The sequence below is a fragment of the Sus scrofa genome, chromosome 3, assembly GCF_000003025.6.
Source record: "Sus scrofa isolate TJ Tabasco breed Duroc chromosome 3, Sscrofa11.1, whole genome shotgun sequence".
NCBI lineage: Eukaryota > Metazoa > Chordata > Mammalia > Artiodactyla > Suidae > Sus > Sus scrofa.
Window position 1 is genome coordinate 39,322,776 of NC_010445.4, and position 20,290 is coordinate 39,343,065.

The window sequence follows — 20,290 nt, forward strand, 5'->3', positions numbered from 1 at the left end:
ATTCAAGTCGATGCCATGCAGAGTGTTCTGTGGACCCACGTGGCTTCCTGGACACTCTCAGGGTCACCCCTGTCCCATCCACCCCAAGACGGCTCCTTAACTCCTGAATCATCGGCCACCGCCTGCGCGATGCAGGTTGCCGTTGCCCACAGCAGAACCCTCTCAGGGAATTCGATTAGAAAGCTAGTTTCCGGAAGGACATGAGCAGCACCAGGGTTCCTTTTCCTGGCAGATGCCTGCCTTCTTCCACCCTCTGCTGACAACTTTTTTTTTTTTTTTTTGTCTTTTTGCCATTTCTAGGGCCGCTCCCGCGGCATATGGAGGTTCCCAGGCTAGGGGTCTAACGGGAGCTGTAGCCTCCAGCCTACGCCAGAGCCACAGCAACGCAGGATCCGAGCTGCGTCTGCAACCCCCACCACAGCTCATGGCAATGCCGGATCCTTAACCCACTGAGCAACGCCAGGGATCGAACTGCAACCTCATGGTTCCTAGTCGGATTCGTTAACCACTGCACCTTGACGGGAACTCCCTCCTCTGACATCTTGTCTCTCTCAGGGCCTGCTGCTCCCTCCACCCCATCACTCCTTTTGTCACACCCTTCACAGTCTCTCAATGCCAGCTACCACAGTTTGTCACGTATGTGAGCTGTGTGGTGCTGTCCCACATGGGTGGCCCTCAGGCTGCTGAGGCCATTTGTCCCCTGGTCTGCGCTCAGCACCTGAGGCTATAGCCGCACTGAGTAGCCTCGAGCTCTCCTGCAGGTGACATGACACACTGTCATGGTGGAGACCCCCCGTGACCCCATCGCTGACCAGTAGACGCTGACCTGGTTTGAACGTGGAGCTGCCTGTTCTGCCACCACGCAAGCTGGAGTACCACGACCCAGGGGACAGTTGACGTCCCTCTGACTGCTGGGGGGACATGCAGTGTGGGGACAGGGGGGCTTATCTGATAGGTGACCGATGTCCGATGGTGTGTTTTCTGTGTTCACGGACAGGGGCTTCCTCTCGTTCTCAAATCTGCTAAGACAGTTAAACTTGCAACTGTCCTCCTTAGGTCGAAGTCATAAGATGCTTTTTGTGTGTGTGTGTTTTGTCTCTTTAGGGCCACACCCGCGGCATATGGAGGTTCCCAGGCTAGGGGTCGAATCGGAGCTGTACCCGCCGGCCTACACCACAGCCACAGCAACACGGGATCTGAGCAACATCTGTGACCTACTCCACGGCTCAGGGCAACGCCGGATCCTTAACCCACTGAGCGAGGCCAGGGATCAAACCTGCATCCTCATGGTCGCTAGTCAGGTTCATTAACGATGAGCCACGACGGAACTCCCATAAAATGTTTTTTTAAGCCTGGTTTATAGAGGGCAGCCGTTTGCAGAGCTAACGTCTGCTGTCTTTCACCAGCGACTGGACGGCACCGCTCATACATTTTCCCCCAATTTTTTTCTTATTCTCCAAAAAATTGTAGAAAGCCCGAGCGGACTTTTTAGACAGCCACTAAGAATATTGTTTCCCTTTGCAGGTGTGTAATAGAACAACTATGAGAAAACTGAAGTAGTTGTGACAGGTTCTAAACGTGAACGCAATTCTGAGCTCTGTATCTATTTTAGCGCAGGGAGAGCTGGGTGCACGTACAGACACCAAAAGACCCACACTTGTTACTCCTGAACAAATCTGATTCATCCTTGCCAGATTTTCTTCAATAGCCATTTACTGTCGTGTTGTAATCAGACCATAATAACCAAAACCAAATAAGGATCTGGTTGGCTGGGAGCTGGACACATGACATATTCTCAGGCTTCCAAAGACACTCTGCTCGGATGCAGATTCAAGCCCCCGGCTTCCAACCAAATGTGGTTCCGGCCACGTCTAAGTAAAAATCTCAGATCCGTGATGCTTAATAACAAGAAGATGCCAGGGAGATGCTGGAATAGGGTCTGCTGGAAGATGATACAGCAAGGTCTGAGAGAAAACTAATTTAGTTTTCGAATCGTAAACGCAGCAAATCAACGGTTAAACGGGAGGGCGGCAAAATGATGTCACTCTCAGGCAGAAAAGCGTAGAAGGTTGATCTCCCACCTGCCTTTCCCAAGGAAGTTATCAGTAGTCAGAAAAATAATGATGGGTCCCGGATTGTCTGGGGAGCCAGTGCCATCAGAGGATCCTTCACAGCAGGAGTTAGAAGAGACGGTCAGAGTGAGATGGTGTGACCTAGGCCGGCACCGCCCACAGCTGCTGGCTTTGCAGACGGAAGAAGGGCCGCAAGCCAAGGAGTGAAGGCAGCTTTTAGAAGCTGGAAAAGGCCAGGAAATGGGAGTTCCCATTGTGGCACAGTGGAAACAAATCCGACTAGGAACCATGAGGTCGCAGGTTCAATCCCTGGCCTTGCTCAGTGGGTTAAGGATCTGGTGTTGCTGTGAGCTGTGGTGTAGGTGGCAGACTCGGCTCAGATCCTGAGTTGCTGTGGCTGTGGTGTAGGCCGGCAGCTGTAGCTCTGATGCAACCCCCTAACCTGGGAACCTCCATATGCCACGGGTGCAACCCTAAAAAGCAAAAAAAAAAAAAAAAAAAAAAAGGAGCCAAGGCATGGATTCCCCCAGAGCGCCCTGGCAACACCTTGATTTTAGCTCAGCGAGGCGTGGTGCTTGTCAGAATTCTATAACCCATAAACTGTGAGACCCTTGTCTGCCTGGCACCAGACCCAGCATGAGGCTGAAGTCCTGCAGTTTGGGCTTCAGAGTGACCTGAGGACTGAAGGGTGGAGAGGGGCGCCCCCTTGTGGCCTTGGCCCACAAATGCATGCTCCTGGACTGTCCTAACAGGAACCTGGCTGGGGCGGCTGTCCGAGGTGAGGGCACCTCAGGCCCAATTGGGTGGCGAGGCGGTCAGCGTCGTTTGGGGAAGAAAAGTCAGGGAAGCTCCCTGTGGGGCCCGAAACCAGCCTCCAGGGAGGATGGGGGCGGTGGGGGGAGCAGGATGAAGAAGGTCCTGGGAGGTGGCCAGGACGGCCCAGTCATCAGCCCTGTTTGCCCAGGTCCAGCCCTCGGGACACTGGGACACTCTGTGTCCAGGAAGGGACAGGCAGGAACGAGAGCCCCCCACTGATCCCTTCCCAGGGACCAGGCCCTGGGCCTGGCCTGGCTAGGAAACTGTAGGGCCCGCAGGGGTCAGGACCAGGAGCATCTGAGCCAACCAGGCAGACGGGAGGCCCAGCCCAGGGGCCGCACGTAATGAAGGCGCCCAGGACATGGCGGGGGCGGGGGTTGGGGGACAAGACAGCTGACAGCATCCAGCCAGGGCCCGAGGGGACTCGGAACCCACGCTGAGGAGCTTTAAGCCCAGCGTAGGGCCTCTGTGGGGTGGGGTGGGGGTGCAGCTCCCTCTTTCAGAGCTGGTGACCGGGGAGTGACACGGAGAGGACTGGGCCTGCCCTCGGCCAGGTCCCCTCCTCACTGGGGGCCTGTCCAATTGACAAATCAGGGAACAAACCCAAGAGACATCCACGCCTTGCCCTGGGGGTCAGCTGGTCCTTATGTTCCCCTGACCCTCCTGGACGGGTGGAGGGGGGGTGGTCTCCCAACTGCGGTGGGCGTGGTAACGGGGTTGTGCCCACAGGGCTGCTCTATGGGTTAGGACAGCACCCCTTTCTGACCCTGGGAGGATGCCCCCACATCAACCCTGATGGGTGCAGCTGGCAGAGCCAGCAAAGGAGCACAGCCCCCAGCCCAGCTGCCTCCAGCCCAGCTGGCGGGACCCCCTGGGCTCTGAACAGTGACTCCCTTCGGAAGAAGTGAAGTCCACCATACTGCCATCCTCACCCGCCCTCCCTCGCACCTGTGCCTCTCACCTGAGACAGGCAGGTCTGTTCTTTTTCCCCCTCAGGAGGCCTTCTCGCATCTGGAGAAGGAGCCCCTTCAGGCCATCGGACCGCGGGGGTGGCCCTGAAGGCACTATTTTGATGTAACCATCCCAAACCTCACGACGTAAGAGACATGCTTGCCTCCCTAAGCAGATGTACCAGCTTTGCGCTCCCTCCAGCAATGAATGAGGATTCGACTTCATTTTTTCCTTCTAATAAACTTTCACCTACCCCCATAGACTGCTCGAATGAAGGGAGTTATTATATAAAGTGCTTAGAACAATACCTGGGATCGAGTAAGCCCTACACATGCGTTCTCACCACCACCCTCACCACCTTTTCTGTGTGTGTGTTTTTAGGGCTCCACCCACGGCATATGGAGGTTGGCAGGCTGGGGGTCGAATCAGAGCTGTAGCCACTGGCCTACACCACAGCCACAGCAACACAGGATCCAAGTCACATTTGATATCTACACCACAGCTCACGGCAATTCCAGATCGATGGCCCACAGAGCAAGGCCAGGGGTTGAATCCGTATCCTCATGGATACTAGTTGAATTCGTTCCGCTGCCCACAATGGCAACTCCCTAAAGCAGTTTCTTTGTTGTTGAACTTTCAATGACTCTGATATGTTAAAATGCCTCAGGAAGCTGGAGGAGGGAATATAATAGGCAATAGTCCCCAAATTTACTGGACCCCAGGACCCGTGCTTTGGAGGAATTTCACAAGGGCCGTGTGATTTGCTGCCCCAGTGTCTCTAGGGCTGAGCTGGATCCTGGCAGTTCCCTTGGTCTCTCTCCCTCGCAGGATTCCCTGATCCAGACAGCTTCCATCCTTGGCAGACTTTTCTCCAATAAAATCTCATTTCCTTTCAGCACCTGTCCCTGCCATGAGCCCCATCAGACACAAGGGGGCGCGAGTGAGCTGAGACCCACCTGCCCCTGCCCTCCCAGGCTTCATTTGAGCAAATGAACAGCGCTCTCTCTTCCCCGTTGGATGTTTACTACATAAAGCAGGTGGACGAAAATGCAGTGAGGTGCCTGAGACAGTGCTTCTTTCCATGCACTAATCTCCACGTGGTGACGACTCTGGCTCCCTACCTCCCCGTTGCCATCGCCCCCATTCTCCATCCTCAGCTGCTCAGGCTCCCTGGGCAGAGTCCTTCTTCTTCACCAGGGACTCCCTTTCTCTCTACCCACGGGTCTCTCTCTCTCTCTCTCTCTCTTTTTTTTTTTTTTTAATCTTTTTCTAGGGCCGCACCTGCGGCATATGGAGGTTCCCAGGCTAGGGGTCCAATCGGAGCTGTAGCCACCGGCCTATGCCAGAGCCACAGCCACACGGGATGCAAGCCACGTCTGCAACCTACACCACAGCTCATGGCAACGCTGGATCCTTAACCCACCGAGCAAGGCCAGGGATCGAACCAGCAACCTCATGGTTCCTAGTCGGATTTGTTAACCACTGAGCCACAACGGGAACTCCAGGGGTCTCTCTCTTACTGAGTCCTACGGTAGAGCCACCAGGTCATCTATCTACAAAGGAGACTTGCTTTTCATTTTAATGTGGATAGTGGATTATGACTTGGAGAACCGGCCTATGACCTGTGTCCAGCAGGCTGCCCATCCACTCCTTCTAGCCTCATTGTGCCCCTGCCCTGAACAGATGTTTCAGATAATGGGAGCAATGGTTCTGCAGAAGTGGACTTCTTTTCCTTATTTTTTGTGTTTTTAGGGCCGCACTTGCGGCACATGGAGGTTCCCAGGCTAGGGGTCCAATCGGAGCTGTAGCTGCCGGCCTACGCCAGAGCCACAGCAACACGGGATCCAAGCCGCATCTGCGACTTACACCACAGCTCATGGCAACGCCAGGTCCATAACCCATGGAGCAAGGCCAGGGATCGAACCCATGTCCTCATGGATACTAGTCAGGTTTGTTAACCACTGAGCCACGAAGGGACTCTAGAACCAGACTTGTTAGCAAAGTAGAAATAGCTTCATGGTGGTTACCCAAGCAATGCACTCTCCTTAGAAAATAAAAGTCAACCAAAAGAGCATAAAGAAGAAACTTTCAAAGATCACCAGAACCAAACTTGTAGTCAGTCTCCTAGAGTCAGACACTGGGGCTGTTGGCAAATTGTCATTAAAAACACCACCTTCAAGGAGTTCCCATTGTGGCTCAGTGGGCTAAGACCTTGACGAGTAGCCATGAGGATGCAGGTTCGATCCCTGGCCTCGCTCAGTGGGTTAAGCATCCAGCCTTGCCGCAGCTGTGGTGTAGGCTACAACTGCGGCACAGGTTCGATCCCTGGCCTGGAATTTTCACGTGGGCATGGTCATGGGCATGGTCAAAAAAAGAACAAACAGAAACACACAAAACCTTCATGAAAACTTTCATGTATAAATCTTGGTATACTTTCTTAATCATTTCTTAGGGTAACTTCTCTATGGGCGCAACATCAAACGGGCTTCATGTTTTTAAGGTTCTTAAACCATGAGAAGGCCCCCAGGACACACACTCAGGAAAGTAAGAGGGACCTACTACCCACACTCGGCCTGACGCCTAGGGCTTCCAATCGGCTATCGTTTGAAAACTTAAAGCTTAAAAAAGCACCTCATGCATTTTTATCATTTCCCCCCCTTTTACTTAGGGCCATGCCCGCGGCATGTGGAAGTTCCCAGTCTGGGGGTTAAATCAGAGCTGCAGCTGCCGACCTACACCACAGCCACAGCAACACGGGATCCGAGCCGTGTCTGCCACCTACACTGCAGCTCACGGAAACACCAGATCCTTAACCCACTGAGCGAGGCCAGGGATTGAACTTGCATCCTCGTGGATCCTAGTGGGATCCTTAGTCTGCTGAGCCACAACAGGAACTCCCATTTTTAGCATTCTGAAAGACTATTCAAAACAGAATAATCATTTTGTCTTTGTAAAATTGGTACAATCTTATGTTAAAAATTGAAACAATATGACAAAGAACAAAAAAGAAAATTGAAAAATGTCCCAGATCCTACTACCTGGAAATCACCGTGTTTGGTTTGAACATTGTTCCAGAAATCTGTTTGGAAAGGCAAACTCGAGGACAAGCAGGAGGAAGGACGAAGGAGCCTGTAGGTCCCCATGGACACAGGTGCCTGTTTCTCCCAGATGCCTCAGATCTCAGAAAACCACGCAATACTTATAAAGAGATTCATTCTCCAGCAACGCTGGACCCCAGCCACATGGTGGAGCCTCTCAGAGAGAGAGGCAGAGGAGTTTCCACGGTGGAGCAGCGAAAACAAATCCGACTAGGAACTGTGAGGTTGCAGGTTTGATCCCTGGCCTCGCTCTGTGGATTAAGGATCTGGCGTTGCCGTGAGCTGTGGTGTGGGTCGCAGACACAGCTCGGATCCTGTGTGGCTGTGGCTGTGGTATAGGCTGGCAGCTGTAGCTCCAATGTGACCTCTAGCCTGGGAACTTCCATAGGCCGTGCGTGCGGCCCTAGAAAAGGCAAAAAGACAAAAACAAACAAACAAAAAGTGTAGTTTCTCTGGGGAAACGTGGAGAAAAATGGTTTGCTTAGAGTGTGGCCCCCAGAGAGATTTTGCAGAAGTAGGGAAGCGGGGGGCGAGCTGAGAGTTTTAGAAAAAGGCGCAGCCACGCTGTCGTGTGAAGATGGGCACCCTGTCTGCCCCCCCCCCCGCCCCCACAGGCAAGCCCAGGCACCAAGGGCAGAGACGGAAATGCCCCTTCTCTTCCGGCCTCCCGCCTCTGCCCGCACAGCAGGCTCTTCCATCAGATTCCTGCGGCATCAGAGGAGGCCACATGGAGGGGCCTGCCTGGCAGCTCACCCGGGGAGTCTGGGCCAGGCCAGGCTGCAGGGAGGTGCCGGCTGGCCGTTGAATGGGCTGGGATGGAGGCTCTCTGGTTGCTATGCCTTGGGCTGCAGACACAGTGGGGTCTTCCCAAGCCCTGCATTCAGGGAGCAGGGAGATGGGGCGGGTCCGAGGGGGCAGCCCTGACACGCACCCCCCCCCCTCCGCCACAAGCCAGCCAGTCCAGCGTCTGTCTCTGCTGGGAAGAAGAGGCCCAATTGTTCCAGGCTGCTGGCAGTGGGTTCTGGGGCACGCCCCCAAAAGGGATTATGGGTTCAACACTTGCAAATCCCCCTTGTGGGGAGCCTTGATCCCAAGGGACAAAGGCGCTGTGTTGAATGTCCTGAATGGGCTTGGGGCCAGTGCTAGGCCTGGGTGGACGGGGGTGGGGCTCCTCCAGGGGCGGGGCCTCCAGTCTAGGTGGGTGCCGTGTACATGGCTGTGTGGGTGCAAGCGCATATGTGTATGGGGCAAGGGTGTGTGTTACAGGATGCATCCATTCGTGAGCCTGTGGCGCACATGGTTTTTTTTTTTTTTTTTTCCTTCTTTTTAGGGCCTCACCCATAACGTATGGAAGTTCCCAGGCTAGGGGTGAAACTGGAGTTACAGCTGCCGGCCTGCACCACAGCCACAGCAACGTCACATCTGAGCCACATCTGTGACCTGCACCACAGCTCACAGCCATGCCAGATCCTTCACCCACTGAGTGAGGCCAGGGATTGAACCCACGTCCTCATGGATGCTAGTAATGCCGTTACTGCTGAATCACAACAGGAACTCCCACAGATGCATTTTGAACACACGTGTATGCATGTGTATCCTACTGGGCATGCGTGTGCCCTTGAAATACCCTTCCTGTGTGCTCATGGGCAACTGCTGTCATCCCCTCCTTGTCCAGCCAGCAACTGTCACTTCCTCCAACACCCATCGCAGGTGGCGCTTCCAGGACTCCCTGCCCACACCGACCCTCCACTGGGCACCAAAGCCTGGCAGCCTGCGGGAGAAGGAAGGCGCCCGGACTGGCAGCATTAGCGGGAAAGGCCAGGCAGGGACAGAACACAAGCTGCCCTTGTGCTGCCTCGGGCCCTTCCTCCAGGAGCGGTCCCTGCCCAGGCCCCAGGCCTCTTCCACCTCCTCCTCCAGGAGGTTCCAGGGCCTCGGGAGGGGACCTCTGTCCCTCGGAAGCCTGCTGGCCCCTGCACTTCTCATCCAGGCTCTGCTGCATTTAAGGGGCTGAACGCCTGTGGGGGCGGGGGGAAGAGCTTTGGGGGACAGGAGGGGTCCTCCCTTGGCAACGTGAGCCCGTGGGGCCTGAGCCCCAAGGAGCCGGTCCCGGGAGAGCAGCGCAGGGGCAGGAGAAGGGGCACTCAGCTGCTTCTCCCCACTGCAGGCTGGCTGTTAAAGGAAGCCCCCGCCCCTGGGGTCAGCACCATGGACAGGGCCGCCTGGGTCCCAGGGAAGGGGCCAGTGATCCCCCAGGGCTGCTGGGTTTGAGGGTGAAGGGCCACACTTGTTAGGCTGTCTGGGTCCTAAAGCCTCTGACACGGTTGCTCCCCGGTGCCTCTGCTCTGGGAACACAGCCCCCGACAACATCCAGCACACAGTCATGGGCAAAGACGGCGGGATTTCAGGGGTTTTCACTGGTCACACTCTTTTTGGAATTATTCTTTTTTCTTTTCTTTTTAGGGCTACACCTGCGGCATATGGAGGTTCCCAGGCTAGGGGTTGAATTGGAGCTACTGCTGCCGGCCTGCACCACAGCCACTGCAACACCAGATCTGAGCTGCGTCTGTGGTCTACACCACAGCTCACGGCAATGCTGGATCCTTGGAACCTGGGTCCTTATGGCTATTAGTCGGGTCGGTTACTTCGGAGCCACGATGGAAATTCCTCGGAATTATTTCTAATCATTTACACATTAAAAAGTATGCTGAGCTCACAGTTTCTTGCGGTGGTGGGGGACAGGACGTGGCCTTCCGGGCAGAGTGTGCTGACCCCTGGCCAAGGTGCCTGATGGACGTCACAGAAGTGCCACCGAGACAGGGCCTCCTCCCAGACCCCAGGCCCCAGCATCACCACCGTCACAAAGACAGGGACCCCAGGTCCTGGTGAGCCAGCACGTTCCCAAGGAGGCCGTGCCCATGCCAGGCCCTGCTCTGCACCCCTTCTCTCACGGGGGGCGTTCTACACGGAGCCTGTGTCCCAGGGCAATGCGGCAGCACAGACGCGGTGTCCCATTCCTGCTTCTCCCCCGCAGCAAGGCCACCACCACTCCTGTACCCCGTTCACCTAGACGGACAGGTCTGTGGGTTCCTGATCCTGGGTGGTTCCAAGGTTGCTCAAAGAATAAGCTGCACGCACTGCCCCTGCTCAGACCCCTCCACGGACAGGGTCACACTGAATGCTCAGAGCCCCATGTGACAAGGTTCTACCACATCCACAGTAACAGAGGGACAGCAGAAGTACAGGGGGGTGACGTGAGCGCCCCAAAGGGCAGCCTGGGAAGTAGGGAGGCAGGGATTCAGACCCAATCTGGATGCAGGTCTACACCCGAGACACCCTGGGTGGAGAACTGTGACCCAGATGCTCTTCCCAGAAGTTGGGGAGGCCGGCACGCAGCCTGAGCTCCGTCCTGTCCCAGAGAGCCTGGGCTTGCTGTCCCAACGGGGCCCCTACCCCGAGCCTCTAAAGCACCCAGCACCCCCTGGCGACACACTGCTCGCTTGGCCAGGCCCCAGGTGCTCTCAGAAGAACTGGCCTGGAGAGGAGTTCCCGTCGTGGCGCAGTGGTTAACGAATCCGACTAGGAACCATGAGGTTGCTGGTTCGATCCCTGCCCTTGCTCAGTGGGTTAACGATCCGGTGTTGCCGTGAGCTATGGTGTAGGTTGCAGACTCGGCTCGGATCCTGCGTTGCTGTGGCTCTGGCGTAGGCTGGCAGCTACAGCTCCGATTAGACCCCTAGCCTGGGAACCTCCATATGCCATGGGAGTGGCCCAAGAAATCGCAAAAAAAAAGACAAAAAAAAAAAAAAAAAGAACTGGCCTGGAGAACCGGCCTGTCCTGGACCCACTGTGCCTCCTGTCATGGGGTCATTGATGCAGGTCATCTCATAGCCCAGGAAACCCCGTTCATCACCAGCTACACCCGGACCCGGCACAAAGCAAAGATCACAGATCCTCTAGGACAGGCCGTGAAGGGCCAGCGCGTGGGATGTCTCTGCCCCCTGGCACCAGGCCCCAGCACTGGACTGTCCACTCTGGCTCTCAGGGGTCAGAGGGGACAGCCCAGGGGACAAGGGGCTCTGCCCAGCACTGAATACGGCCCTGAACCAGGTTCTGCACTAGGTTGGAGCCCTGGCCCCCGGGAGGCTTCTGGGGAGGAAACCTGTTTGTCTTAGCACCTGCCCCACCTCCAAAGTCAAGGTCCAGTCCAGGTGCCCCAGAGGGAGACACAGAGATGATAGTGAAATGCCTCTCATTGTCCCATATTGTTTTTGTAGGACAGCCACCAAGACAATAAACACGGCTCATCCGGGAGCCTCCCCCTGGGTGGCTCTGGGGATTCCCCAGCAAGAGTCCCCACCGCCTAGCTCCTTCCTGTCCCCCTGGCAGACCCTTGGCTCCTTCCTTCTGGAGGGGGGTCCATGGGGCCCGGGAGGGTATAAAGGGCCAGGTGGAGGGCGCTCAGGCACAGCAAGTGTCCCCAGCACCAGGACTGCACCGCGAGACTCCCCAGCCCAGGTAAGCCGGGGCCCCTACCATGGCTGGGGCCAGGGTGGTTGGCAGGGGTCCTCTCTGTGCTCAGGTGGCCTGTCTTCTCTCCAGGGTCCTGATCTCCAGCCAGAAGCCATGCTGCTGTGGCTAACCCTCACCCTCCTGTGGAGCAGCCCCTGCTGGGCGGGGCGTAAGTCTGGCAGGGTCTGCCCCCTCCTGCCCTTCCCCCGGGCCCCTCTCCTCCCCCAGCCAGGACCTGGGGGCTGGGCCCAGCCTTTGTCACAGACGAACTCTAGTCTCAGGACTGTCCCATCCGCCTGCAGGGGCTGTGTCCCTTCTGGGCAGACACAGCCCACATGTCACTGTGGCCTTCCCCCCACCCCAACCCACCTGGTTCTTTGTCTAGAGACGTACGGGATTGGAGGAGGCTCCTATTTCAGCACCTCTAAAGACAATGAGAGTGAAATCACTGGGATTCGAGTGTACATAGGTCTTGTGGGCCTAATCAAGAGGTGAGTAGGGTCAGGGCTGCGAGCCCCTCCCTGGTCCCAACTCCCACCAAGGTCTCGGGGGTCTGGGGAGGGGGCTTAGGGCCTCTGCTCCCAACATCCCCACTGGGACCTGAGGACTCTGTGACGCCAAGGGGTCCTCAGGTCCTGGAGGCACCAGCCGTCACCTTCCCCCTGTCCCTCTGCCTCCACCGCTTCCTCTCCCTGCTGCAGCCACACTTTTTCTCCCTCCACCTGCAAGCCAGGCTCCTGACTTCCGGGGGATCCAAAGCGAGGGGCAGCTGAGGCTTCTCGCAACTTCCTCTTTTCAACCAACCCACACTCAACTCAGCCCAAAATAGTCTCCCACTGCAAGAATGCCCCATGGGGAGACCCTGTCGTGACTCAGTGGAAACGAATCTGACTGGCATCCATGAGAACACAGGTTCAGTACCTGGCTGCTCTCAGTGGGTTAAGGATCTGGCACTGCCGTGAGCTGTGGTGTAGACTGCAGATGAGATTCAAATCTGACATTGCTCTGGCTGTGGTGTAGGCCAGCAGCTACAGCTCTGATTCAGCCTCTAGTGTGGGAACCTCCATTTGCTGTGGGGTAGGGGGGAGCTTAAAAGAAAAAGAAAAAAAAAAAGAATCTCCTGTGGGAAAAAGCTGGGGGAACGTCTGCCCAGGTTAAGGACAAAGAGAAAAGGAAGTGAGGCATTCCCATCCTGCGCAGTGGAAACAAATCCAACTAGGAACCATGAGGTTGAGGGTTCGATCCCTGGCCGTGCTCAGTGGGTTAAGGATCCGGCATTGCCGTGAGCTGTGGTGTAGGTCGCAGACGCGGCTCGGATCTGGCATTGCTGTGACTGTGACATAGGCCAGCAGCTGTAGCTCTGATTAGACCCCTAGCCTGGGAACCTCCATATGCCATGAGTGTGGCCCTAAAAAAAAAAGAGAAAATAAAAGAAAAAAGAAAAGGAAGTGAGAGTCCAAGTGGACCACTGGCTGACGGAAGGAGACGTGGAGAGGCGGCAAGGCCAGGGTGTCTCCCCTCAGGTTGGGGTGCGCGCTTTCCTCAAGGCCTAGGGTGGATCTTTGCTCTGCATCGATGGGGTTCTGGGGATCCTGGGAAGGGAACCGGCCAGAGCAGCAGGTGCCAAGGGGACAGAGTGTGGGCGGGGCCCGGTGAGCAGGGGAGGCTCTGGGATGGGCACCTAGGCAGGGGAGGGGCCACAGGTAAGCCCAGGTGGGTGGGGCGAGTGGAGCTCCCCCAGGTGAGCCTGGGAGCCTCCTGCTCCTCAGGCCAGCCACCTGGCACGTCGGAGTGACTTGGCTCCAAAAGCCCAGGCTGGACCCAGGCTCGGCCCCCTGCTCTGGGCAATGACAGCAGCTGGCACCTCCTCAGGGTCAAGGTGACCAGGCCCCTTGAGGAGCTGTCCTGAGGGCAGAGCTCAGCACCTGCGCCCCAGTCATCCCGCTTTGCGGATGAGCACACGGAGGCCGGGAGAGGCTGGGAAACAAGCCCAAACCACAGAGGGGGAGGGCGCGGCAGGGGGTGGGGACCCGCGTGCCTGTCTCAGGACCCCAGTGGCACCTTCCCGGGACGTACGCTGCCGTGACAGGGCTGTCCCCCTCGCTGGTGGTTGGGAGTCACCCTGTATCTGGGGCTTCAAAGCTCGCCCTTCCCCCCAGTATCCAGGTGAGGTATGGATCCTCCTGGAGTGAAAAATACGGAAGCCCAGGTGGGAACGCCCAGGAGTTCATCCTGCAGCCCGGCGAGCACATTATAGCCGTCTACGGCACCTACAGGCTATACCTCCGGTACTTGGTCCTATACACAGACTTTGATCGCTGGGCCACATTTGGAGAGAAAACTGGCCAGGAGTTCTTTGCCTACCCTGACGCCAGTGAGAAGGTACTCACTGGACTCTTTGGGCACCACAAGCTCCTGGGCATCACAGACATCGGCTTTCAGTGGGATTATCCTCTAATAGACGTGACTTCTGCTCAACCAGATACCACCTATATCCAAAATAAGTGAGCACTCCTGGGTCCCTAGAGCTGGGATGTGGGTCACCCTGCCAGGGCCCCTGGCTGGTGGGCTGACAGCACAGGGGAATCTGAGTTGAGACCCTGAATCAGGACCCACCAATAAATCAAGCTTCTGCAGGAACAGTGCGTCCAGCTGTGGTCCTTGAGTCTGGGATTCGATAAAAGCCTTCTGGGCCTGTGGGGGCGGAGGCCTCGGGGGTAGAACCCACTGAGCAGAACGGCAGGAGGGGGCAGGAAGCGGCGCTGACAGCCCAGGCCTTGGAGAGTCTGCCCATGACAAGGGACCTGCCCGTGCAGACCCTGGGCCAATCGCATCATCTGTGACCCTTTGGGGCTCCGAGCGTGCCCATCCCCCACCACCTGCCCCAAGTCCATCCACGTGGGATCCTCTGGGTGTGCAAAGGGCCTCAGGGAGGCTGCTCATTCATTCCTTCACTCAGCATATGATTATCAAGTCCTGGCCCGCGTGAGGCTCCCTGGTCACCAGAGGAATTAGGAAGAGCCCAGCTGCCGAGCGGGGGGCACCCTGTAGGGGGACAGATACAGAAGCAGATGGAGGCAGTAGGTGGTGGCATCTGCACTGATAAGAACAGGTGTCGCACCCTGTGCACAGGCACCTGCCTGGAAGCGGGGGTGAAGGTGGGCTGTGCTTCAGGGAAGGCTTCCTGGAGGAGGCAACATCTGAGCTAGGTCCCAGAGGCTGAGTGAGAACTGGCCCGGAACTGGGAGCTGGGGGAGGGGCACCTTCCAGGCCAAAGGACCCAATGTGGGCAAAGACCAGATCCAGGAGGAGGCGAGGGCAGCACGTGTCGAAGGCTGGTCATGGGTCACAGCCCAACGGAAGACGCAAGCAGACCCCAGGCCTCGCACAGCCTGTGTCTCCCATCCCAACCCTGAAACCTACGTGACGGCTTCCAAGCTCTGAGTCCCACGTCCCCCCGTCGTGGCCCACAGGGACCCACTGCCGGGTGACAGAGAACATGCACGCACCCACTCGACGGCAACCGCCAAACACGCAGCAATGCTGCCAAGTGCCAGGCCCTGTGCCACCTCCACTCCCTCCACAGCAACCTGAGCGGACGGGACTCTGTCCACTCTGTCTGCCAAAGGAGGCCGGGGAGGCCCACGGAGCACGTGGCTCGGCTGGTGGTCACACAGCTCTGAGTGGCAGAGGGGGGATTCAGGCCAGGGGGGGTCTGGCTGCCCGTCAGGGCTCAGACCCCCGGACCAAGCAAAGGTTTCCCAACCCGTCCCCATCTCTCTGCTGACACACAGGCCGACACATTCCTCATCTATACTTTTTTTTTTTTTGTCTTTTTAGGGCCGCACCCACAGCATATGCAGGTTCCCAGGCTAGGGGTCGAATCAGAGCTGCAGCGGCCCGCCTATGCCACAGCCACAGCCACAGCCACGCCAGATCCGAACGGCATCTGTGATCTACACCATGCTCACAGCAACACGGATCCTTAACCCACTGAGTGAGGCCAGGGATCGAACCTGCGTCCTTATGGATGCTAGTCGGATTGGTTTCCACTGCGCCACAACGGGAACTCCCCCCTTTCCATTTTAAGTGCCGGCTGAGACACACTAAGTGGTTCTTAACCTGGAGTCTCAGGAAAGTCCAGGAACCCACGAACCCAGATCAAATCCATTTTCTTGTCTTCCACAGGAAAATTCTCATTTCCTTGGGTGGGAAGGACACCCGGACAGCACTTTAATAGTCCCCGTGACCTCATGCCAATTTCAGCTGTCCCTGAGAGCTTGCATTCCCACTCAGCACTACTCAAAACGGGGCTGTGCAGATTCGCCTTTTCATGTGTAAATGAAAAAGGCACGTCTCCCAAGGCAACCAAATAAAAACAAAAATAAACCAATGGGAACTAATCAAACTTACAAGCTTTTGCACAGCAAAGGAAATCATAAAAAAAAAAAAAAAAAAAAACACGCAACCTACAGAATGGGAGAAAAGAGTTTCAAACATTGCAACCGACAAGGGCTTGATCTCTAAAATATACAAACTCATACAACTCAACAGCAGAAAAACTAACAACCCAACTGAAAAATGGGCAGAAGACCTGAACAGACATGTCTCCAAAGAAGACATAAGATGGCTGATAGGCACATGAAAAAATACTCAACATCACTAAGAGAAATGCAAATCAAAACTACAATGAGCGGGAGTGCCCATTGTGGCTCAGGGGTAATGAATCCCACTAGGATCCATGAGGACACAGGTTTGATCCTTGGCCTTGGTCAGTGGGTTAAGGATCCGGTGTTGCCGTGAGCTGTGGTGTATGTCGACAGCTTCAGCTCTGATTCGACCCCTATCCTGGAAACTTCCATATGGCATGAGTGCAGCCTTAAAAAAAAAAAAAAAAAAAAAAAAAGCTAAAAAAAACCCCTACAATGAGGTACCACCTCACACCAGTCAGAATGGCTACTATTAACAAGTCAACAAATAAAAATGCTGGAGAGGGTGTGGAGAAATAGGTACCCCCCTACGTTGTTGGTGGGAATGTAAATTGGTGCAACCACCATGGAAAACCGTATGGAGGTTCCCCAGAAAACTAAACATAGAACTACCATATGACCCAGCCATCCCACTCCTTGGCATATATCTGGACAAAACTTTCATTGAAAAAGATACATGCACCCCTATGTTTATTGCAGCACTATTCACAATAGCCGAGACATGGAAACAACCTAAAATGTCCCTTGACAGATGAATGGATTAAGAAGATGTGGTTCATACACACAGTGGAATACTACTCAGCCATTAAAAAGAACAAAACAATGCCATTTGCAACATGGCTGCGACTAGAGATTCTTAGACTAAATGAAGCACGTCAGAAAGAGAAAGACAAATACCATATGGTATCACTTATATCTGGAATCTAATACATGCACAAATGAAGCTATCTACAGAAAAGAAACGAACTCATGGACTTGGAGAACAGACTTGTGGTTGCCAAGGGGGAGGGGGAGGGAGTAGGATGGACTGGGAATTTGGGGTTCGTAGATGCAAACTACTGCCTTTGGAGTGTATCAGCAATGAGATCCTGCTGTATAGCACTGGGAACTATATCCAGTCACTTGTGATGGAACATGATGGAGGATAATGTGAGAAAAATTATATATATATATATATCACTTTACCGCAGAAATTGACGTAACATTGTAAATCAGCTATAATAAAAATAAAATAAAATAATAAAGGCCCAGGTGTTCATAGGACGCTTGTCAGACATGAGTTGACGGTGCATCTGTAGCTGCTCTGCGGGACCTCCTCACTTCCTGCTTGAGAAGCCAGTGGAGCATCAGGGGAGATCCCATCCCACCTTGGCTGTGGTTCCTTGATGCCCTGAGGCCCATTCTGTAGTATGATCACTGCCTTGCCCCCCGTTTGCTCACAGGGAAAGCTGTGTTCAGTACTGAGGGGACTCCACCCCGTCCACAGACACCCATTCCTCCCGGAGCTGGCAGCTGCGGGGGGACCCTCAGGGTCTCCTGGTGCGGCAACAGTGCCGGGCAGCATGGGACAGTGCTGCTCTGAAGAGCCACAGCCCTGAGCCCCATGGCTGTCCCCCCTTGACCGGGGTCAGGTGGGATGGAGGAGGGGTCAGAGAAGGGCAGGAAGCGGGGCAGGGGGAGGCAGGCACATGGGCGGCTCCAGGTCAGGGGCTGCTCTGAGAACGCGTGGCCCAGCTCCCTCTGTGGCCCAGGCCACCCCTCTGGGTGGGGAATTCCTCCACGGTTCCCACTGCCGACACGGAGGAGTCCCCTGGGCCCCCTAGAGTCTTGGGTGGTGGAGACGCCGCACCTGTTCTCAGGACCTGGGGGTCATCAGGACGCAGGGCTGGCTCAGGGCACGGGCGCGGGGCCAGCCCCGGGCCAGGGAGTTTGGGGGCCCCGGAACCCCTCCCTGGGGTGACAGGAACCAGGCGGGCTCACGCGTGGGCGGAAACTATTCACCGCGCGCCTTCGGGGTCACGCTGGCCTGGCTACGGCTCCGCACCTGGAGTCCCCTGGCCTCTGGTCCCCCCGGGGAAGCGAGCCCGCCTGGCGGCGGGACTGGAAGCGGCTCAGGCCCGCGCTGGGCCTCCTGAGACCGGCCGCCCGGCTCTCGGGTCCCCGCGGCCGGCGGGACGGCAGGGGCTGCGGGGCGGCGGGAGGGCGGGCGCCGAACCTCGGGTCCGAGCCACGCGCGCTGGGGCCCTGGCGCCCCCTGCTGGGGCTGCGGCGCAGGTGCCGGCCGCGGGCACGGGGGCGGCCGGACACCTGGCGAGCTGCGGGCACGTCCGCGGGGCCCCTGCGCGCGGCCGCTGGGCCTCGTCCCCACGGGCCCGGGGGCGCCCCACGCCGCAGCTGGGAGCTGGGAGGGAGGCGGACCCCGGGCGCCCGCCCCGGACGCCCCCCGCCAGCGCAGGCCTGGGTTTGCTCTAAGACCCTCGAGAGGCTCGGAGCCCTGGCTCCGCGGGCAGGAAGGAATCGGGCAGGGCCTGACCTCGACGGCGCCAAGGGCTCGGAGACACAGGAGCAACTGCCCCGAGCGGAAGGCGGGCGACGGCGACAGTGGGGATGAGGCCCCGCCCTGCGCTCCTGTGGCTGGAGGGGCCTGGGCTCCGCCTCGACCCCCGCCTACCGCGCGCATCCCGCCAGCCCGGCCGCGGCTCCGAATGAGGCCGCGGATGAAGCATCCCTCAGGCCGGGCCTCCTGGCGAAGAAGGGGCCTCACGGCGGTGCCATCGCGGCACTGCTTTATTCCCGCTGTGGCTGAGGGAGGCTCGCTCGGCACCGTGGCCCAGGTCGCCCAGGTCACCCAGGGAGATGGTGGCCAAGGGCAGAGAGGATCCCAGGGGCAAGCCCTGAGCCCGAGAGTCATCCCCACACCTCGTTGCCCCCACCCACGGAGACACCCGCTGGGTTCCGGGTGCCCCTGTCCCCTCGGTGTCCTCCCAGCCAGCGCTCAGGCCCCTCCCCTTTCCCTGCTTCTGGCAAACATCCTCAGCCAATGGGCACATGCAGAGCTCAGCTCAATCCAACTTGCTCCCCAAGGACACCAAACAGGAGGACAGTCGGCCACCCAGTCACCCCCTGGGACTGGCGGGGAGCCTCCCAGGGGAGCAGTGCTGTGGAGGAGCTGCCAGCCTGCTGAGCCCTCGGCAGGAGCTCCCCAGGCAGCAGCGCAGACAGAGAGCTGCAGGTCTCCTCCGCCAGGCCTGAGGCTAGGAAGCCTCCTTGGTGCCTTTCCTTTTCCTTTCTGGCTCCTTCCTTCTGCCTTCGCCTGAGGCAGGAAGGAAGGTGGTCCTGCAGAGCCGCTGCAGGTGTACCAGCCACACACGTCTAACGGGTGTCCTATGAATTCCTGTGCCACTGTCATTGCTGCAGGAAAAAGCACATCGACAAACACTCACAATCTTGAAGCCCCGCCGAGTGTGAATTTCAAGCTCCCTGGGCCGACTGTCACTAACACGCTGAGGCCACGGGTGCTCTTCTGCGGCTGTCGGACTGCACTTGGCCCCAAAGGAAACATAAACAGGGGAAAAATGGTTTTCCATCTGGGTTCATGAGTTCCTGGACTTTCCTGAGACTCCAGGTTAAGAACCACTTAGTGTGTCTCAGCCGGCATTTAAAATGGAAAGGGGGGAGTTCCCGTTGTGGCGCAGTGGTTAACGAATCCGACTAGGAACCATGAGGTTGCGGGTTCGGTCCCTGCCCTTGCTCAGTGGGTTAACGATCCGGCGTTGCCGTGAGCTGTGGTGTAGGTTGCAGACGCGGCTCGGATCCCGTGTTGCTGTGCCTCTGGCGTAGGCCGGTGGCTACAGCTCCGATTCAACCCCTAGCCTGGGAACCTCCATATGCCGCGGGAGCGGCCCAAGAAATAGCAACCACAACAACAACAAAAAAGACAAAAGACAAAAAAAAAAAAAAAGATTAAAATGGAAAGGGAGTTCCCGTTGTGGCGCAGTGGAAACCAATCCGACTAGCATCCATAAGGACGCAGGTTCGATCCCTGGCCTCACTCAGTGGGTTAAGGATCCGTGTTGCTGTGAGCATGGTGTAGATCACAGATGCCGTTCGGATCTGGCGTGGCTGTGGCTGTGGCTGTGGCATAGGCGGGCCGCTGCAGCTCTGATTCGACCCCTAGCCTGGGAACCTGCATATGCTGTGGGTGCGGCCCTAAAAAGACAAAAAAAAAAAAAGTATAGATGAGGAATGTGTCGGCCTGTGTGTCAGCAGAGAGATGGGGACGGGTTGGGAAACCTTTGCTTGGTCCGGGGGTCTGAGCCCTGACGGGCAGCCAGACCCCCCCTGGCCTGAA

General features: G+C 56.9%; 1 protein-coding gene across 1 annotated transcript; it reads left to right on the forward strand.

The window, feature by feature from the left end:
* On the forward strand, positions 11,347-14,089 carry ZG16B (zymogen granule protein 16B). The gene is made up of 4 exons (XM_021086744.1): positions 11,347-11,455; positions 11,540-11,618; positions 11,835-11,940; positions 13,609-14,089. The coding sequence occupies exons 2-4, from the start codon at positions 11,564-11,566 to the stop codon at positions 13,955-13,957; spliced, it is 510 nt and encodes a 169-aa protein (XP_020942403.1). The 5' UTR covers positions 11,347-11,455; positions 11,540-11,563; the 3' UTR covers positions 13,958-14,089.

Excerpts from the sequence above, each read along its gene's own strand:
- ZG16B (XM_021086744.1), top strand. The coding sequence starts at position 11,564 with ATGCTGCTGTGGCTAACCCTCACCCTCCTGTGGAGCAGCCCCTGCTGG. Across the intron at positions 11,619-11,834 it reads CAGCCCCTGCTGGGCGGGGC|AGACGTACGGGATTGGAGGA; the intron begins GTAAGTCTGGCA and ends TTCTTTGTCTAG. Across the intron at positions 11,941-13,608 it reads CTTGTGGGCCTAATCAAGAG|TATCCAGGTGAGGTATGGAT; the intron begins GTGAGTAGGGTC and ends CCTTCCCCCCAG.